The sequence below is a fragment of the Struthio camelus genome, chromosome 8 (genome assembly GCF_040807025.1).
Source record: "Struthio camelus isolate bStrCam1 chromosome 8, bStrCam1.hap1, whole genome shotgun sequence".
Lineage (NCBI taxonomy): Eukaryota > Metazoa > Chordata > Aves > Struthioniformes > Struthionidae > Struthio > Struthio camelus.
Genome location: NC_090949.1, coordinates 21091286 through 21112377, shown reverse-complemented (window position 1 = coordinate 21112377; position 21092 = coordinate 21091286). Strand labels below are relative to the sequence as shown.

The 21092-nt window shown below is 38.5% G+C and overlaps 1 protein-coding gene across 1 annotated transcript in view; it reads right to left on the bottom strand.

Annotated features, from left to right (window-relative positions):
• COL24A1 (collagen type XXIV alpha 1 chain) overlaps positions 1 to 21092 on the bottom strand; it is a 154482-nt gene that overhangs the window by 60687 nt on the left and 72703 nt on the right. The window contains exons 20-24 of the mRNA XM_068952617.1: positions 20415 to 20468; positions 15955 to 16008; positions 14548 to 14592; positions 11233 to 11286; positions 9977 to 10021 (exon numbers count right to left, since the gene is read on the bottom strand). Coding sequence (XP_068808718.1) covers positions 9977 to 10021; positions 11233 to 11286; positions 14548 to 14592; positions 15955 to 16008; positions 20415 to 20468 — 252 coding nt within the window. The remainder of the gene's footprint in view (positions 1 to 9976; positions 10022 to 11232; positions 11287 to 14547; positions 14593 to 15954; positions 16009 to 20414; positions 20469 to 21092) is intronic.

Below are 21092 nucleotides of genomic sequence, written 5' to 3'. Positions count from 1 at the left end.
TTTCCCACTAGATCTAGACTCAGAGTATACTAATAAGAGTTTTGTTTTTTGTTTTAATTTGGAGCTTGAAGAAAAGGCAACAGGTGCCCACAGTACATTGCATGACTTCTCATGAAAGATGGCAGAAGTATGGAAACTCCTAGTAACAGCATGTACCACAACTGTATCATGTCTGTAATGTGTTGAAAAGCACTGTGCAAATATTCACGAGTTGATGTTTTTGTCTCTAAATAAGTAGAAATGTACTAGTTTAACCAGCCCTAAACTGGCACTTGAATGAGATTTTTAAAGCATTACTATCTCTTTTATGAGTCTATTAGTAGTTTATTCCATGGAAATCATTTCATAGCAGAAAAACAACAATTCATTCTGAGATTTCTGCTTTTGAACAAATGATTTTTTTAAATTTTTTACCTGTGTAATTTCAATGCAGCACATCCTCAAGCACTTTAATCTAACAGCAAAGTCACTAAAGCTTTATGATTGTTATTCTGGAAATCTCAGTTTAAACATATGGCAATGGTAAACGCTATGCCACGAGAGTTATCCCATGCTTAAAAGTGCTCTGCAAATCTTAGAACTGTGAGACTTTTCCTGACCTGCCCAACAGGAAAAGAGGTATGGGTATAACAGACCATTCCTGTTGCACTGTTGCACAATTGAAAGCAGAGAGAAAAGTTAGAGGAGAGTCAGTGTGGTTATCACAAAGCACTTGAGCCTCAGACATCGTGGAATTAGGATGTTTTCCATTGATTTTGTGAGCTTGAGAGAAGAAACTAGAAAACGGAAAGAATAAAAGCCAAAGTAGAAAAATAAAGAAAACAAAAGAGGAAAAGAGGAAAGAGAATGGAGGGGATGGGGGGAGAAAGGAAAACTAGAAAGAGTTAAAAAAAAAAAAAAAAAAACCCAAGTATAACAGACAGAATACAGCCAAACAAGAAGCGCATGGAGAAAGCAAAAGGAGATGGAGGGAAGGGAACAAATCGGGCAGCAGCGGATGTGAAAAATAACAAAAAAAATAATCAGGGAGCTAATACAGAAAGAAAGAAGAAAAAGAGACACAGTTAAACAGTTCAGGACTAGAAAGCAAGCAAGGAGAAGAGTGATTGATGAACCTAAGGTATATGATGATCAATACATCAAATAGTGATGACAAACATTATCTGCTGGGCAGGATATTTTAATTGCAAATATTCATAAAAGTGGCACACATGTGGCACTATTAGGAGCAATATCCTCAAATGTAGAGGCAAAAGAGCAATTAAAGTTTATGGCAAACTCTGGTCACCATTATAATGTCAACAGAAACATAAATAATAGAGGGAAGAGGACTCTGAAATGGGTGTGACAAGGAGAGGGCTTTTAACAATTGGAAACAAAGAAGAGCTAATACTGTTGCTACCCTGGAAACTTTACAACAGCTCATTAAGATCCAACTAACTGGTTTCCATTTTTCTCTAGCAGCGGCTGGAGGAATTACGTTTGTGCCCCAACAGTGTACAGGGACTCCAGTGGAAGAGGGATGGAAGGAGGTCATGAGATGAAACTAGACAAAGAATTCCAATAACTTGCTGCTAGATTCCATATTATGAGGAAGAAAAAGGAAGAGTCTGTCCTGCTGCTAAATTAGAAAGAACTAAATTAAGTTTGTCATCTGAAATTCAGAGTCTGATCTAGCCCTAAATATATTCTTAATTGGTTAGGGCATGGAGTAGCTGATGCAGAAATCTTAGACTGGAACTGATCTGTGGATCAATTTTATCTCTTTGTGACAGATATCAGAATTTCTTTGACCTAAATTGAACTATTTCTGCACTGCTCAACTCCCAGTTTTCCAAGTCTGAATGTGATGGGAGAACTTACTTTAAATTTTAGGGGTAGATACGCGGCAGATAGGAGAGCACAGCTAGCAATTGTGTGGATAGATGAAATCTGCATGGGAGACAACTTGGTGTGGCCCAGGAAAGATTTATAAGCTCCAATATGGCCACATACTTCATCTTCCTTTAGACCCTGATAGCAGGGGGACAAGCACAGAGACGATATTAAGGCTACAAGATGAAAACACTGTAAAAAGTTTCTGGGCTGGTATTCCTTTTGGATAGGAACAAAGAGAAACACTGACTTGCCAGCAGCCTATCCAGATACAGTTGGCTGTATAGGTCAACCGAGAATTTCCTTGCTCCTTCTTTGTTTTTATAAGTAAAGAGCTATTTGAGATAGCTACCTTTGAGGCTGACAATACTTTCGCGGCCTACTTTTTAGAAAGGGCCAAAGAGATAAATATGCATCTCAATGGCTGATGGACTGATGTATTATGCATCAGAACCTGTGTATTACGTGTCTGTACTGAGACGTCTCCTGGCAGCAGTCAAAGATTGGTTCTGGAGATACTAGAAAGAAGTTGATGCCCAGAGGTCAATAGCAGGAATGACGGGACTTTGTGACGAAGTTTCTAATGAGTATGACAGCTACCATCACTGTCAGCGTGACTCGTGGCCAACACTGGGCCTCAGTGCTAGGCAGAAAGCTGTGAGACAAAGAATTACCCTGTATTCTTATTCATCGAGATAAGAGGTGTGGGAGGTAAGATTTCAAAAGGCTAAAAACTAATGACTTTGATTCTTATTGCAGAAAAGATAGAAGATGTAATCAGAGCCAAGAGGTAACTCAGGCCTATTCTCCTTCTACAGAGGCAGCACTGAGCTCCCAGACTACGCCACACTGTGTAGAGGACTGAAGATGCTGATTAGCAAGAAGTGTAACTGTGCCTTGTACCAGCAGCTACACATTTAGTGTATAGGTCCTGATCAAACCCCTTTTTTGATTCAAAAGTATTGCCTTTCTGAATAAGATGCTCTGGTTTGATCTCAAAGAGAAGGAATGACTAGGAAGCAGTGATGGAGTAAATGCTCTTGTATTACCCAGCACATTATAGGTCTAGTTTACAATGCCTTGCATTCCAGACCAAGGAAAAATGTTGGCTATTAAGTAGAAAGTTTCCTAGACACTAGCTGTTCCTCAGAAGAAAGCAGTTAAGTTGAGAAAATTTACAGTAGAAACACAAAAGAAGAAAGTGGATTTTGAGCTGGACCAAAAGAGGAATAAAAATCTCTGCAGAGTGGAAGTGGATATGTACGGAAAGTAAACAAGGAGTCAGGAGGGCAGGAAGAACTGAAGCCAGAAATGGCAAAGGCAATAAGGACTTCAGGAGGAATTAAGGGGAACGGAGTTCATGACAGGTTAAACCCTTTCTTACCCCTCCATTCCAAATACAGGGCAAGTGTCTGAGACTGAGATAAACCTAGAGCACGCACCAACAGAACCAAGAGAGAAGAAAGCTTACTGAAGAATGAAATTTTGGTTTTTGAAAGAATTAGTAACACATAGTGAAGAAGTGGTGCAATCAGAAAGCAAAACATCTTGTTCCTTCAATATATCCACTATAAAGCGCTGTTTTCCTTATAGACTTTCTTAAAGTTGATGTGGCTCCTCAAATGTCGGATTTCAATTAGCCTATTAGAGAGGCCAGCGACCAAGTCTGTAATGAAGTTTTTCAACCCTCTCTCCTTCTTACATAAGAGGATGAATAAAATCCAAAGCAGGTTTAAATCAGTGTCTTCCAGTATCCCTTTAATACTTTGGGGAATATTAGGGGATTCCAAAAAACCAAATAGAATGCATTAGGCAACAGAAAAGTAAAGTAACTAAAATGTTTAAAAATGGGCATGGCTCTAAACCTTATTAAAAACAAATTCATAAACTTTCATTTGCAGGGTTTTGTGTAAAACTCTCCAGCAATGATAACATTTTAAAAACCTTTTTGACAGAAGCATTTGCATGGAAAATGAATCAGAGATCAAATCTAGCATCTAACATATGCCTAAAAGACAAGATATCTTACTAGGGCATATGCTCCATGTTAGAAATTTGATTGTAGTTGGATAATTCAAAACACGCTGCATATTTAATGTAAACCCAAGTATGGAGTAGTCCACGAAAAAGCTTGGGAGTGAGGAATGAATACTCGGCTGCTTCCAAAAATTCCTGTGGAAGCAGTTACCTGTCAGGCTGTACACTAACACATTCTTCTACGTTAACAGAAAATTTTCCAATGCAACATTATTTTATTTAGAATTCAGCATTTCCAAATATTTCCATTCACCATTTTTTTAATAAGGTGCTACAGGTAAATTTAAAACACTATCTTGCCACATTAACATTTTTCCATGATTTTTAAGTTATTTTCAATTCATTGCCACTAAAATTTACCCTGAGTCAGTGCATTCTACATGTATCCAGATCCAACATGCAGCAATGTCATAATCTCTACCTGCTCATAAAAATTCCCACTTAAACATTTCTTAGGAGTCTACCAACATCAGCCTTTCTGGAGGGCTTCATATATTTTAGTGTTGTATTCAAAAAACCAAAATGAGCCTACATTTCGATTTGATTTCAACAGATTAAAATTTACTTAAGGAGCCCTGAAAGTTCAACTCAAACTACCTATGTTACTAAGACAACTGCAAAAACCAAGGGTGAGGGAGAAGAGGACAAAGAAAAGTGCATGCTGTAACAGTCAGCTTCTACTTCATACTCTGCTTATGCATAGAAAAATATGTTCATAACTCATAATATTAATAAAATGAAGTTTAAAAAAATAAATTTTAGACTAAGCTCAGCTTTGCTAGCCACACATAATGGAACTTACAAGTATATTTAAATACAAGTATTTTTAAAGCCAACCCATCTGGACCCTGGTACCATAGGTACTAATGCTGGATCTGTACAAGCACACTTCTACCAGATTTGACCCAGATTAGGGCTGGACACAAATTAGCAAGGGAGCAGGGTTTACAACGGCTGTTAATCCACCTTCATATCAGCTGCAGGAGAACAGAAGAGAACTGATCTATCAGAAAGGAGGCATCACCGACAGATGATACCTGCTCTCCAAATCTCCTGGTCGTAGATTTCTGAGTGAGTTTGTATTGCTTTCTTGGAGCTGTGGTCTTGATCTGAATGAAATTAGTATGCTGCCGAACCACAGGCAGGCTTTTGAAACCACAGACTTTCCAATAGAGCCATTGTGTAAAGTATCTGTTTACTGCTGCTTCATTATCTGGTGCAAACTGAACGGAGCAGCTGTTAATATCCTGCATTTAAAGGTAAGAGCGACCTGAAGTTTTAAAGAAAGCCTGGTCTCCAGCGCACTGGGGAAGATGATGAACAAAACAAATCAACAAAGAAACTAGGAATACAGTTCTGAAATTGTCAGCTAATTAGAGTCTAGTTTTAATGCAGCGTTGTCCCAGGCCAAAGGTCTCCGTTGTTAAAGCCATGTAAGCCCTTAGTACAAACTGACTGAACCATGGGAATACAAAATTTTAGCTTTTTTTCATTGTAATTGTTTAAAAAGAATTTTCACCTTTCATCTTTGGGGAATAGGATGGAACAGGCACTATTTTGGAGGATGTATTTTCTCAGAAAAATGAGAAACTCTAGTAATTTGGGTTATTTGAAAGGCCGAATAAAGAATATAAGGAAAATTGATACCACCGATTACTAAACTGAGTCCTTTCAAATCTCCTAAAGACCAATACTACATTTGCTCCCTAATGGCACTTCAGTCTGAATTAGCAAAATGCAAGAGCAGACTAGAAAAGGGCACTGTGTCGGACCTTGTCATCTAAGCAGCTGTTGGCCGACTGTTGTGCAAACTGCTGTACTTCTGCCACTTGGCGCTCCTAGCTTTTACTTGTGTGGTCCTTTCTTATTATTCAAGCTCGTGTTCCACCTCCAGGAGGAATTTCCTGTGTTAAAACTACAGTACTAAAAATATTACACAGTGAACGTAAGCTCTGTAGATGTTTTGCCCAGGATTACGTTGGGAAGCATGAGATCTGAAAGGTAGATGCCATTTTCCTCTTTTTTACACTGAGATCTGGCCACCTGTTTTGCTGGCATTTTCTGTCTGTTGAGAAAGTTACTTGGTAGTCAACCAAAGGCGATAATCTGAGTGAAAGTGTCTGCTCCATTACTGCAAGAGGAGGAGGTGAGCGAAAGCAGAGATGCAAGTTTGCACCTCACAGCCGATTTGAATTTGAAAGAGACTCCAAACTGCAATTAGCTGAACATTTGAAAGGTAAAAAACTGTAGATGCCATTGTTTAATTTACAGCAGTTTTAGAAAAGAGATAAATGGGTTAAATTTTACTTCTAGTAACGCTAGTGTAGAGGTGGGGTGATTCTGTCTGGCGATGTTAGGGAGAGAAGCATCTGCATTTAAAGGAAGCTAGCATATAAGGAGCCTCCAGGCAATCTCCAGGTGCCACATGCAGATCCCATTCCTCTAAATTTTTCTTCTCAAACCACTAGAGTACACAAAATACATAAGTTAAATTCAGCTAGACAGTGAAAGGGACAAAAAGCGAGAAGACCAGATGTATGCTGATACCTATACCATTATTGAATACAGTTGAATATACATGCAGAAAAATCTATCCTTGAGTATTTCTAAAATAGCCTCTAAGCATTTTTTCTCATGTTTTAGTGCTGCAATATCTTTTGGGCATGTCAGTAAGTCTGGATGTAAAGCCAGAGAGCTGGAGGTGAAAAGACAGCCCAATTGCCAATTAACTACTATACAGGCAGCATCTGACCCCCCTGGCAATTCCTCCCTCCGTGAGGGGAAAGAGTGGAGGGTTTGGATACTCTCTTGTCCCTTCTTCTGAGGTTCTACTAGATCTGGAAATGTTCCATTCATATGTGCAACTTTTCAACAACCATGTTAAATAGGCAGCCTGCAGTGAGGTCTCCAGAGGCAGTCAGGGCTTGGCTCACTCCCTGAATAGGGCACTCCATATCGCACAGCCCACAGACTATAAGCAGCCTGATGTGAACACAAAGTGAATTGGATGATACAATATCCATCCAAGTCTGGATTATTTTCACTTTTTGAGGGATAACCAGAATAAATGGCAATACATAAATTCTCTTGTTTCTGAAGGCCAAGTTAGCAGTGGAGGCTTTTCGTTATCTGTGAAAAGGAAACAAGTTCTCTTCTGATGGTAGATACTACCCAGAGAGTCATATCTCAGCTAAACTGAATTTGCATAAAGGTTATTTACATTTATGCATCTAACTAGTGACTTGTTTTACCTTGGGCAGCAAATTTCACACAGAGCAGATTATTCTTCTGCTTCACTGTTCTCAATGGTATAGGGAGTGTCAACTTATTTAAGGTGTTAATCCTAACCTGTGAAACCATAAAGGGTTTGCTGCTATGGAGTAGCATGGCATAAACTAGCTGATGAAGAGCATTTATCAGCAAAAATGTCCTTTGAGAGAAATGGGCAACACACAGCTTGAAAAAACTAACCTCCAGGTCTGACAACCTGTTTCTCCATGCTTCTTGAGAGAAGGAACTAGCAGCAACGACAAGACATCAGTTCATCTAGGATGAATTTCCTTACCAGGAAATACTATATAGACCCCCAAAGCGTTGTCATTACTATGACATCAGTTCTTCATAGAACACATGTTAAGCTCCAACAGCAGATTTCTGAGAGCAGCTTAACCAGTTCCTTCCTCTGAAGCCCTTGGCAATACTGACCCCATGCCTTCACCAACTTTCCTGTAGGCCCACAGCTTCCAGTTCTTGTTTGTGTATTCCCAGAGTCCAGACTTCTAATGATAGTTCAAAGAATTCCTTCTATCGATCTTCTCTTCAAGCAAAAGGAATTGCAACTTCCATTCTCCATAAATTAAGCATCCCTGGGGCCCAATCCAGGTACATTTTACCTCTACAGGAGATGTGGTAATTGCTTTACGAGAATGCTTCTCAAAAGCAGCTCAACTCCTTCCACGCACATGGCATGACTACTGGGTTTTCTTGTGTTCCCGCAGTATGAGATGCTGACCTTTTTCAGCCTGTTGTGGAGCGGCCATTGGCAGGCTGAATACCATTTTTACTCTTTGCTGGGCCCTGGCTTTCTATTCTTTTCAATTTTTTTCCCCTTTTCCTTGCACTTCTCATTGTAGTTTGGTTTCTCTACTGCTGTTTTTAAAAAGTATTTGCAACGGGGCAAATTTGCTGACATGTAACTTTTCCAGGTCTTTGAAGCAGCGACAAGATTATTTTTCTAGGATTTGTGTTCATGATCTCTGCTTATTTTAGTTTGCCCTTTTGACACCAGTTGTACGTGCTGCATCTGACAGTTATGCATTTGTACTCTGCCCCAATATGCCAATAAATGTCAGTGACTTCTAATTCAAAAGCCTATGAACAAGAGCTGAATTTCTGTAAAGGAGCTGGTAAGGAGAAATTAGAATTAACTTACACTTAGTTACTCAGTGTGCCTCTGTGTAGGCAAACACTAGTATTACCAAAAAGCAATACAGCCTTGACTGGCAACTGTTCAGATGAGTTTGGTTTTATGCCACAAAATCAAGCAATTAATCATTTGAGACATCAATGCACTGGGATTGACTTTTTAATAACACAGGTAATTTGTACGAGGTGCTTGAAGCAATATGGTTTCAAAGACTTGCCATCTACCACTGATCTAAACATGTGAAATACAGTTGCACATGCCAGCAAACTGAAATTTTCCTCACCCCATATGCAAGGGCAATTTTCTCAGTAGCTGAAGTGATTATTTCCTTCGGCACGACTTCCAAGAACACTTTTGTCTCTTCAGCATGGTAAATGTGCTCTGCCTGCTGTCCCTTACTTCTCCCTACCTTAACCAATCCCTTTGCAATTAGATCTGCTGGTCCTGCAGCAACTGACAACCTTGCAGAAAAGGATAGCTGCTAGGTCCTCTCAGATCTGAGTTCTGCTTAGCCAAGCAGCGCTACTGAACCTGCCCACCTTCCCCTGTCAACGGGGCTTATGCTGTAGCCAGATAAACACTTTTAGTCATAGGGGTCAGTTAAGGAACAATGACTAAAGTGCAATCTTAGTCACATCCCTGATCTAAAATTAAAATGTATATTTCATTTTAAGCTTATAGGCACAGTGAACATTTTATAAATTTAATCTACTCGGTTATCACATGGGATAAGCAACCAAAAATATTTCTGCAGAAATGGGCTATAAAGAGTCAGCAGTGTGAACGGACAAATACTGGACAAGATGACTGCTGATCAACTGACAATGTTGCATTTTTACATTTTAGTACATTCCCCATCTTACTGGGCTGTAAATAGCCAAACGTTATGCTCCAGACTCCCGCTGTTGAATCTTCCCAGCTTGTGCATAGCTTTCATCTGTATTTTTCCATGCAGATATTAAATAGTATTTGACCTGGAAAAGCTATTACAGAAAAGTGATAACTCTTTTGGCATCTCAGGCAGCGATGACAGGCATATCAGCCAAAGACAGAAGATGGATAATACCGGAAAACGTAAGAGCATTAAAGGGAACAGAATTAAAATATTGGTGCATCAGACTTAAAAAAGAAGATAGCTCTGGGCTGCCTGGGCAGATCATGGAGCCTTTGTTCTTGGAGCTTTTTAAGAACTGGCTAGCCAAATATCTGTCACAAGTGATATAAGGATAACCGATCCTGCCTAGGAAGAAGAGGATGGACTACATGCCATCTGAAGGTCACCTTGAGCTCTGTGATTTTATGGAGGGCAGACAGAACAAATCTGCAAAACACATATCAGGGTAAATATAACCTCTCAAAACATTTCACTGAAGAAGGATCAGTTGTTCATTTACTTGAACATTATTTGGAAGATACTTATAAAAACCTGTAATATTTACAGTAGGAAAAAAAATTAATTCTGGAAGGTACTTAAACCGGTAAATTTCTTAACATAGTATGATTCTGAAAGATCACAAAGGTATAATCGACACTACAGCTTCAAAGAAAGGCAAACCTCCCCCAAAAGCTACTGCAACAATTAGCATTCAAATGAGCACAAGATTAAAAAATAAAACTAGAAAGAGAATTCAAGCTTACTGCTTCACCAATTTTTCCAAGGTTTCCTTGGTCTCCTTGTTCTCCCTATTAAATGGAGAAAACAGATGTGGTTGATTAAAAATGTAATTTCTTTCATATGTGCATATTAAATTTCTCTATTTTCCTAAGAGCGTCTTTATTTTCTAAATTGCAGCAGCCAATTAAAACTTCCAAAAGTAAAATTATGCAACCAACAAAAAATGAATTTTGTCCATAGCTAATTTTGATTGTGTAATGAGAAGTAAGTACTGCTTTAATTCCTCTGTTTATGACAGACTTGCCCACAGAAATGAAAGCTATTTATTAAGGGCTTACTAAATGCATTAGGTCAGCAAATACTACAAATAAATGATGTATTTCTCATTTCAATCTTCCTTTTAGCAAATACAATTATCTTGATTATTTCACAATTGCTTCAAAAGTAAGTTACCTGTACACATTATGATCATCTTCAATTTTGCCAGCAAATGTTATACTGGGAAAACTAATAGAAATCATTCAAGTATTTATCTCTATTTACCTCTTTATTTCAAAATGGCCTTACTCCATATTGATGATGGTTTTGTAAAGAATACTTTAAACAAACATTTTGAATGACATTTTAACAAACTATTTTCTTTTCCAAAAATTTTGAATGACATTTTAACAAACTATTTTCTTTTCCAAAAATCTTGGAAAAGATTTTTGAATGCTATGCTTGAAACTCTTGTTAAGTATAGATAAACAAAGTCTGCTCTTCTTAACATGCTACGAGCCATGTTATTCCAGGGCATTTCACTACGCATTTTACTAGCGAAAGCTGGGTTTATATGCAGTATTAACAGCTACAATCCCTGTGCCCTGACAAATAGTGGTATGGGGACTGTTTGCTCAGATTGCAACCCAGCACTGAGAAAATTGGCAGCCACAAGGGCTGCACCCCATGCCCCCATGCAATCCCACTAGTGCAAGAACAGCCTTTTCTCCATCACCACCCCCAGCTCCAGCCCGTGCTGCCCTCACATCCCCAGATAGCCAGCTCTCCTTTTAGTGTGTGCTGTCTTTGTTCACACATCCCCATCTCATAGCTCTGCATAGAGTTTTTCCTTTTCCAAACAAGGCTTCTCTAAGTAAGCAGAATCACCAGTATGACATATGTTCGTATTACGTGTGCATGCTTCCGCATGTGCATGAGTCTCTTTTCACTGGCACATGTATGTATGTACACAATTGATACTTCAAATACATTTTATTTCATAAATAAAACCATCACTTGCCTTTAAGCCTTCCGGTCCAGGGTCACCTACATAACCTTTCCGCCCTGGCCTTCCCTAAAATAATGATTAAAATGAAATAATTTAAATATTTTATTTTTTAAAAATAATAATTTTACCCCAATTTCTCTATTTATCAAAATATATGCACTCAAAAATATACACTGTTTGGTAATATTTAATACCTATGTTTGAAGCCAATTTATAAGTCTTAATCTGGAAATACATCGTTGATTATAGCGGCACATACTAGCCCAGTAAGCAGAATCCATATCAACTCTTAGAGCAGTTATACTGTGAGAAAAACTGTCACAATGCAAGAATCTAACGTATTCCAATTTCACTTTAAAAATCGTGTTAAAGAGACAAAGAAAAGGTAAGGGTATGCTCTCTTCTAGTCTAATTCCAGCATAACGGGAAGTCTCACTAAATGAGTCTCATCTTTAGTCTTTAGGGGCTGGTGTAGTAACTGTCCTTTCTCAATTAATCAGAATCAGCTCAAACATCTCTTCTTTATTCAACCTGATTATTTTAAACTTCAGCTCTCTGCTAGCATTTTGCGGTTGACAGATCTTGTTGCTGTGATGCTCAGATAGTAGTATACTGTTATCAGAAAAAAATACGGCAACATTAATCAGAGCAGGAGGCCATGAAACAAAGATCTTTCAAGTATATTATAAAATACATAGACATATGGGAAGTCTTTTCCAAGCTGGGACCTGGGATCTGGAGTACAGGTTCAAATTTACCTTCTGTTTCAGTAGCTGATGATAGATTTTGCTGGCAGCATTTGTCAGGTGGCACCCAGGGACGTGTTCTGTCTCACATTCATTTTTTGAGCGAATGTTAGGAACAGGGCAAGGTGGGGGGGAGGGGGGAAGAGCGTGAAAGGGCTGTTAAAAATGAGGAGAAACTGTATTGCCGCTTGCTTTGCACGTGCCTAAATCTGACATTGCCTGAGCACTTTTACCTGAAAACTACACAGTAGAGGAGATTAGTGATTCCAGATCAGCTAGAAACCTGTTCCATTACCACCCAAGGGACAACTGGAATAGTTTTATAAGAATAATCAAAGATCTAAAACATATCACCTACTAAGATATTTTACCTTAACAAGGTTAGAAAAAACTATAGAAAGTCAGGTTAACAGCTGCCGAAAGGAAGAGAATAACCTGTTATGCACACTATAGGCCTGTAGGGCAAGACAGCAAGAAAGACACAGGCAAGACATTCAGACAGAAAGGCTAGACACTAGAAAAACTGTCAGAAAGACAAGCAGAGCAGGATGAGGAACCCTCACCCCCTAGAGGCTGCAAAAAAGCAGCTTAGAGAGGCATCTGCTCAGAGGGGCGTAACAGCTGACCACTGAGGGTGCTTCAGGTCTGTGCATGGTAGATCACTTCTTCAGGCCCTCTCAGACACCTTTTCCACACCACCTGACTACTTAATTAATACAATGAAGACAAATATATCATCACAGCTTTGATAACATTTACTTTCAGATGTATTTTAAATACCCTTCATGGAACCTGGAAACAAAGACTACGTAAATGAAATGAAGGTGAAGCTGCAATCAAGCAAGAAAAATTTAAAGACAGATGTGTTCAAGAACTTACTGACTCAGTTCTGCTAAACTATATTAGATTTAACAACTTTGTGACTGGGACTATTTCTGCAATGTAATCATGCAATCTGTATTATAAGCAGGAGGGAAGAAACAAGGACAAGTAGAAGCGGGAGCGGAGTTCAGAGAGGCAGGGCAAAAAAGTTGACCTGAAGCTCTGAAGTAGCTTGAGCCAACAGAGGCCAGGTGAAAACAGATGGGTCTTGGGACAAAGGGGAAAACCAGGCAGGGTTCCCTACCAACCACAAAATCTCCATTTCTCCTCTCTCTCATTTCAGGAGGGAACATTAACCAGCAAGCTACTCAAAAATGTCTGCAGACAGCAAGCTGAGGCCCACTTCAGTGTCCAACACATTCTTCTCTCAACAGCTTGCTGAGAGAGAGAAACTGAGCAGCCATCAGGCATGCCAACGGTGTACACGTTTTCCATTGAGAAAAATCAAGAGCAATTTAGGTCAAACTGACCCAGAAGATCAAAAATATTTCAGTTTGCTGGGTTACACAGAAATTTTTCCTCTTGGGTCACTTTGACACCAGCTGATGGCAGCCTGTGTGTGTGTGGTGATGCACAAAAATGGGAAGGTAGGGTCTGCTCTGCAGCTTCTCTTTCCCAATTGCCACTGCACAACATGGAAGATACTGTCCAGCCATGAAGCCCTGCCCAAGGAGGAGACAAAGGATGATGTAGCCAAAATAAAAATTTCCATGAGGCTTTTGGCAAGCACTAAGGCAGATGAAGCTGCATATTGAACTGAGTCACAAAGTGTTTTGAAATTCTATTAAATTTTTTGTATTTTTCCTCAGCTAAAATTAAACTGTTTTAAACTTATAGCCTAATGCATGTTGAAAATAAGCTAAATTCCCAATTTTTATTAGCTGTAATATAGAGGCAAGAGAGCTAATGAACAGGAAAAATGACATAGGAATATAACCATTCTAGAGCTGGGGAACAGGGGAAAGAATTTCCCAAGTCCATGCAAGAAATGAGAAGTCATCCAAAATGAAGCTCAAGACAATTATTCTCCCCACATAAGCAAATTTAGTAAAGGCAGAAGTTCATATTGCTTTCAGTGAAGTTCAACAGTCCTGTGGCCCCTACCATCAGCCATTTCTCACTTTTAGCTTAGAATTTTTCTAAAAATAAGCTTCAAGTCCCTCAAAATATGCTTAGCAATGGTACATTTTCACAATTAAAAATTAGTGAAGTGAAATTATCTTCTAAAATGTGATAGTACAAATGACTGTGACATCCCAGTTTTACTGCTTTCAGCAGCTGACAATTAGATTTACAATTGCAGAATGATTTCTTAAAAAAAATCAATCCTTTATATCGCTCTCTATGAGCTAAGTGTCATGTTCTCTTCCCTGATTTAAGTATGCTGATTGTAGTTCAGTCCTAGGAAGTGCACTATGGTTTCCTCTGTCTCAGAAGCCTCACCACTTTGTTACTGCATCTTTTTCCTTTTCAAGATTTTTATTTTGTGAACAATCGTAGTGGTTTCATCCCAAATCCTGCATATGGAAAACCATTTCTCCTCCCCTATCTCCTTAAAAGATATGCTTAGAAAAGAGATGCATTTATTTAGGAGATGCCATTTTAACACAGTCACTTTTCACAGTAAATTTTTCCTCCAAAAGAAAAATTCTTCTGCTGCTGAAAAACAGTCTGCAGTAGCAAAATTAATTATACTTACTCTTGGTCCAACTCCTCCAATATGTCCAATCGGTCCTATTTCTCCCTAAAAGAAATCAGGACTTTAGTAACCTCAATATCAAGTCTAGCTTTTAAAGAAAATCTGCAGAGGACTGTTTTTATATACGGTATCATCTTAAATTTGCTTCATATATGTTTTATGGGTCTTTAAGTCTGAAGAAAACATTATGAGATAAACTATTTTGACCTCAGTTAAATTCTTTAGCTGGAAAGCTGTGCCATATGCAACTGCCAGAGACAGCCAGAAAGGCTGTGAAACAGTTGGTACACTTTTTTTTTTTTAACAGAAATATTTTCACACTTTTGAGCAGGGGGAGACTCTGCAATGATGGTCATCCTCTCTGTCTGTCCTATGGTTAGTTTCCTTCCAGCAGCATCTGACACTTGAGGAGTATGTGAGCAGTAGGAGCGTTCCTGCTCTTCACCTCTCCATGGCTATGGCACAGCAACTGAGTCAGCAAAGCTGTTCTGCCTTTTCCGAGGGATGGAGGCAATTGGGAGGCCAGGCTGCTATTCCTAGCAGCATAATTGTCAGAGGTTTAGGAGAAGAAATGAGACTCTGCCTACACTGCAATGTGCGCTGATATAATTATGCACAACAGGGAACTGCAGTGTTAACTCTTCAGGGTGAACTCAGTATGAAGTTATAGTAAAGCATGGAGTTGTATCAATGCCGTGTAAGGACATCATGCTGTGATCATTTTATGGTTCACTGATCCTTCTCAATATAGAAGATTTGCTTTGGCTTTTGGAGGAAGCAATACACAACCTTTTCAATTACAAGCAATATGAAACAAAGGAATTCAGAAACCCTATCTGCATCTTCCTGGCCTCTAGCTAAACAGATCATTTAGCCCTGTTAGCCTTTAATCACTCAAAATCTGTCATGAAAGCCCATAATTAAGCAAGCTACTTATAAGTCCAAAGTGCTATCCTTAGATTCATTGATTAAATGATTTCTAAAATTAATTTAGCCCAAAATATGAAATCGTATTTTTATGGTGATAAATTAGGAATACTTGATAAATTTACAAGTTGGCAGGCTGCCTTCCTCCCCCTTCACTTGACTGGGATCTCACCATTTACTTAACTGGAGCTGGGATACTGTAATTAAATTCATATGCACTTTTTCTCCCTTCCCCAGCCCTGCCACACTTTAGCTGAAAACTCTTTGCAAGACTGGGCCCACGTTCTCTGGGATTCCCCTGAGACCACTGAAATAAAGCCCTCTAACACTGCTAAAGGTCTATGCAACCTTTGTCAAAATGCAACAAACCTGAAATCTTGCATGGCAACACCATAAATACCTAACTGCTATAATCTTACAACCTCCCCCAACTTTTTCTTGTAAAAGTAATCTGTAGATTAGATAATTGTTCTATCTTACCTCAACTCCTTTGGCCCCTGGTGGCCCTGGAGGCCCTCGGTCACCGAGAAGTCCCTAAGCATCAAAACAACAATAGTGAGCCCTTACATTAACTAAGGGTCACGTTGGCCTAATGTCTTTTCTTTCAAAAACCTGGACAGAAGCTGAAAATTGAGAAAGCACACCTCATTACTTACTATTGTCCTTTTCCCTTAAGGAACCAAGAGCAGACACAGCAGAATTTTAACATCTGTTGGAAATCTTAGTATCTTACAAACTTCAACTACCCAGATTTTTCTCAGACTTTTTCTTTTATTCTTTTGAAAAGGAAATAAGAAAAAATTAGAGCTTGCAAAGGAACAATTTCTCTTCTAGGAAGACATAAATCATGCCATCACATTAAGATTAAAAGTAGAACCAACAACTTCCACTGAGCTTTGATTTAGGTACTTTTTTAGCATAACAGTTGATGACAATGTTGCAATGGAAACGAACTACAAAGTGAATCTAGCTTGTCCAGACCTACTTCTGATTTTCAGCCTTTACTTCTCTGTCAGGATTATAATCAGCATCCCAGAGATAAAGAACCTTGGCCTCTGCCAACTCCAGGTTTTCACATCTGCCTACAGCAACATTTCCAAAACTTTGTTAAAATGACTTAGCAGCTAGCAGCGTGTCAAAAATCTCGGTCATCCAAATTACAATGGTAGTAATTAGGAAAAGCAGTTGAACAGAAATTAGGACAAGAAGAAAAAGTCTGTGTAAACATATTATTAACGTTCTGGGAAAGTTAAGCTTAACAATATCAGATAAAGCAACAAGAACAATGAAACTGCCCTTTAGGAGAGAGATGATTAGCCTCTGAAGAGAGAGATGGTGGGAAAGTTTCAAGTGTAAGCCTTATTAATTGCTTACTAATGAAGCTGAAGTCTAGACTGAAGGTGCAGGCATTGGTCCAGTAACAGCCTACTTAGCACGCAAAGTAAAATGGAAGAGAAAACAGAACCAGCCTCCTCGAGGTGCCGAGTTTTACCAATACGTCTACGAAACCTTGGGGCAGAGAACTGCAGCGCGATATGCCACTGCAAAAGCAGCAGGAAAGCTTTTAGTAGCACAACCTAAATAAGATTATCGTGTAGTTAGTAAGGAAAACCGTAGGTTCATTGTAACAGCAAAGCACAGTAAGAGATACGGTTTTCAGTACCATGCGGTTGCACAGTAGAAATGTTAGCAACACCGCTATTGCATGCGCCCTTACACTGAACTTACTTGGATATTGAAAAAAGTCTCAGACTTTAAAAGGGGTATTACAACTAAATGAACTTTCCATCTCTGCTTTGAGGTTTCAGGCAAACAACAGAAAATGAAGGTAGTTGCTAGAGATGTGCCAGAAGGTCTGGAAAGAATCTGGGGAGTCAGCAAATAGGGGCACCCTATATTTCAAAAACATATATACATATATAACTTTCCAGTTGACTATCTCTTCCAGGACTGGTGGAACTCTTAATAGCCACGAGTGCTAAATATGTTAGCCAGACAAAACATCAGTTAGCAGAGGAAAAAAGTTCTCAGCTACTTTCATGGTACAGTAAACGTTGCTGGAAAAACTTGTGCTGCAGTCAGAATATGTCTGTCTTTTCCTCTCACTTTTCTTGGTTGCGGAACAGGAATACTTACAAGAACAACATAGGAAATAAACCGAAAATTATTTCGGAACTTCTCAAATTAAAAACATTTTTTTTCTCTTTTATGTAATTGTACCTTTTTATGAGCAGTGGATCAAGATCAAACACCTTCTAAAATATGGTTTTCAAGCTGAATAATGTGTTGTTGACCAAATTATGTAATATAGCCTTTGATCATCATTTTAGGGAGATCAGATTTGCTGATTACTACACTAATTTGGAGGAAATGGACAATCCAGAAGTGCTGCTGGTTTTTGGAGATGGCTGATCATGCTCACAGAGCTTAAGCTTTCATCACGAGGCTGAATTTCTCCCATACCAACTGCTAAAAAATGAAGATTATCTTGCGTTCTTGGCTTTTAAAATGGGTATTGCTTCTGAGGAAGCATAAAACAAAAGCATAAGGAGGGTAGCATAGTGGAAAAAGTTTTCCTAAAAAAAAGCTGGAGGAAAGTTTTTAAAATTTCAGTAAACACAAGACACCTGGGAATCCTGAAAGCCAGACACATCTCCAGCATTATGCAGCCCTTCTCCATTGATATTACGAGCAATTTAAGAATTTTTCCACTTTGGTAAGACTACATCTCAGATGTAAATCAGCAAATCTCCCTGGTTAAAGCAGGCTAAGCTTTTTGCCTCTAAGAGCAAATATGCTGGAGGCCACCAAATCTTGTTCAGCTATATAATTACTTTATTGAAGGAAAGCAGAGTCTTAAACACTGTGGGCTGTCTTTTAGCACTTTTTTGCTGGAATTTGAGTGAAAAGGTGATAGATCAGTACCGTATGTCTGAAATATCAACCATATTCTAACAAAAACATCTAATTTTGCACTTTGGATGTAATGAGGAATAATACGATCTCACTTAGTAAAGAAACTGGGTAGTGGGATTAGACCTCAGTTACAATATTCATATATCAGTAACTTAGATGATTAAATTTGATCTTAAGTTCAGGAACTCCTGCATTTCTCCTACGTTCCCTAGACCATAGACACAATCTTTCATTAAAAGCTCTTTCTAGATGCCCTAATAATTTGCTGTTCTCGGAACACAGGAGCAACTACCACTGCAACGTTCAGCTAAGAATCATTCATAAAAGGTTGCTAACATCATACAGATAAATAAGAAAAACGAATAAGTTAACCAAGCTATAAATCAGAATGAAAGAATGAAAAGGTTCCTGCCTGCCTCTGGAAACATATTCTTAACTTCTCCCCTTTGCCCCATCAAATACTGAGTTTTCAGCTACCCTAGTAAACTAATGCCTGGGCTATTTTGGGACAAGGATCTTGACACAGCTCAAAGATAAAGAGATGCAGAAAAAACTGAACATGACTAGGGCTTTGGCAACTGGATTATTTGAGATGTTCTCTAGAATGATTAATTTTGGCATGGAGGGATCGTTACCACTTTCCATTTTTAAGCCACTTACAGTTCCCTGTCCTGTTTTTTCTTAAGCAAGCTGCCCCAGAACTTCATTGCTCTGCTGATGAGAAATCTTCTAATTTCTATTTCAGTTTAGTCACGGGTAGCTCACATATTTTGTTCTTGGCCCAGTGTCATTGTTGGTCTTGCACAGTTTTTTGTCTCCTTAATTTTTGCCCTCCACTTTACTTACGCAGCTCAGAGAGGCCCTTTGTTTTGGCAGGAAAAATAAGCCATTTCTCATAATACAGTCATTCAAGCAGCCTTTTCTCCATCTATTCCCATTTGAATCTTTCTTGAATACAAACGCTTGGAACTGCATGTACTACTTAGATAAAGTCTTTCCGTGCTTTGTACAATGGTGTTAACAAAATACCTTGCCTGATGCATTCTAGAATTACACTTAATTTCTAACAGCCTTATCCTACTCTTCCTTCAAAGAGGCCTGACATTGTCTTTCCTTCTACTGCTGGCTGTGAAGCCTTATGTTTGCAGTAGGATTTATTGTTTCAACTCCTGCACGCATGAGAAGCGGGATGAATTGGTACAAATGACAATTTTCAACATTATTTAAAGATGCTCGACTTTGTTTCTTATACAAATTTCATTCTGACATACTTGTGCCTATTTATTCCTGAAAAAACTATGTAAGAACAGTCCTAAGAATGATAAATGAGGAACTTCACTGGTACTTTCCTTTCAGCCACAGATAGCCAGTCTTTAGGTACAACCCAGTCACCTTCCTATAGGTTAATTTCTGACCTACCTACATTCTTTTTATTGGTCTCTACCTTTTCCATTTGAAAGAAAAATTTCCCAGACATGTTTTTATCCAAAACTTCATTGAAAACTTCATATATGTGACTTATTGCCTAAGCCTGGTTTAAATTATTAGTTACTCTACGAAAGAACAGATGCTCAATTAATTTGGCACAGTCCATCCTTTAGTAGATGTATGTGAATTTTATTCATCCGTCTATATTTTTAGCCATTAATTCCTTCCAAATTTGCTCAAAATATCATGTAGTATTCAGGTGAGATTATAGAGGTCTATGTGCATTTGGAATACATTTTCTCTTATTTAAATATAGGTGAAATATTTACTACTTTCTAGCTGTATGGTTCTATCTCCAGATTTCCTGGCACTTAACTTGTCATTACATGCTTCCTTCTAACACAGAAATCACCCTCATAACTGTGTGGACAGCATTAAACATTACGCTGACTTCCTCATATAACACCTGAGGCAAAGTACCTGCAGTCTGACAGTAAAATTATCCTCTTATAATGCCAATGTCCATCTCTCAGAGCTTTTCCTCAGAGATTTATACTCTTTACTGCTGTTGTGAATAAAGTTCCACATAGTCTTACCTTTGGACCTTCAGGGCCATTTACTCCAGGTACACCAATATCTCCTGGAAACCCCTAAATAAATTGGACAGACAAATGATTTATAATGTAGGAATGTTTCTAATGTACTTGTTTTGATTCTGTTCACTCATTTAAGAAATTTAACAAAACTAAATCACAGAAATGAAAAAATAGATTTGTTTTATCATCCCCAGAATGTCAAAATCCATTAAGTTCCCTTTGACAGGACTTGGATAAGTGACAGATTTTAGACAGCTTTCATTAAACTCAATTTAGCAGATGTCAGTATGGATTTCATTTCTCTTAACATAAGACTTTTTATCCACTAAGCAATATTTGTAATTAAACCTTTAGACTGGTTTTGATATACAAAACCTCCACAAAGTGGATTTTTTTTTTTTAAGCTTAGAGTGCAGCTGAAGCTCTTTAATCCTTGGCCTCACTTTAAGGACCAGATCACTGCAAGATTAAGAAAATGGTAGGAAGCCTTTGCCTCCAAGTCAGCAGGTGCTAATCTAGTTCTGGCTGGTAGTAAGTGAAGGTCAGTAACACAGAACATTATTCAGAATAAGCCTTTGTGATACAGTGTGTGGTATAGGTCCAGTCATTGGTGAAGAACAAACCAAATACGCAAAATAAACGAATCACCTAAAGTTATCACCTAAAAATATTTGGCCA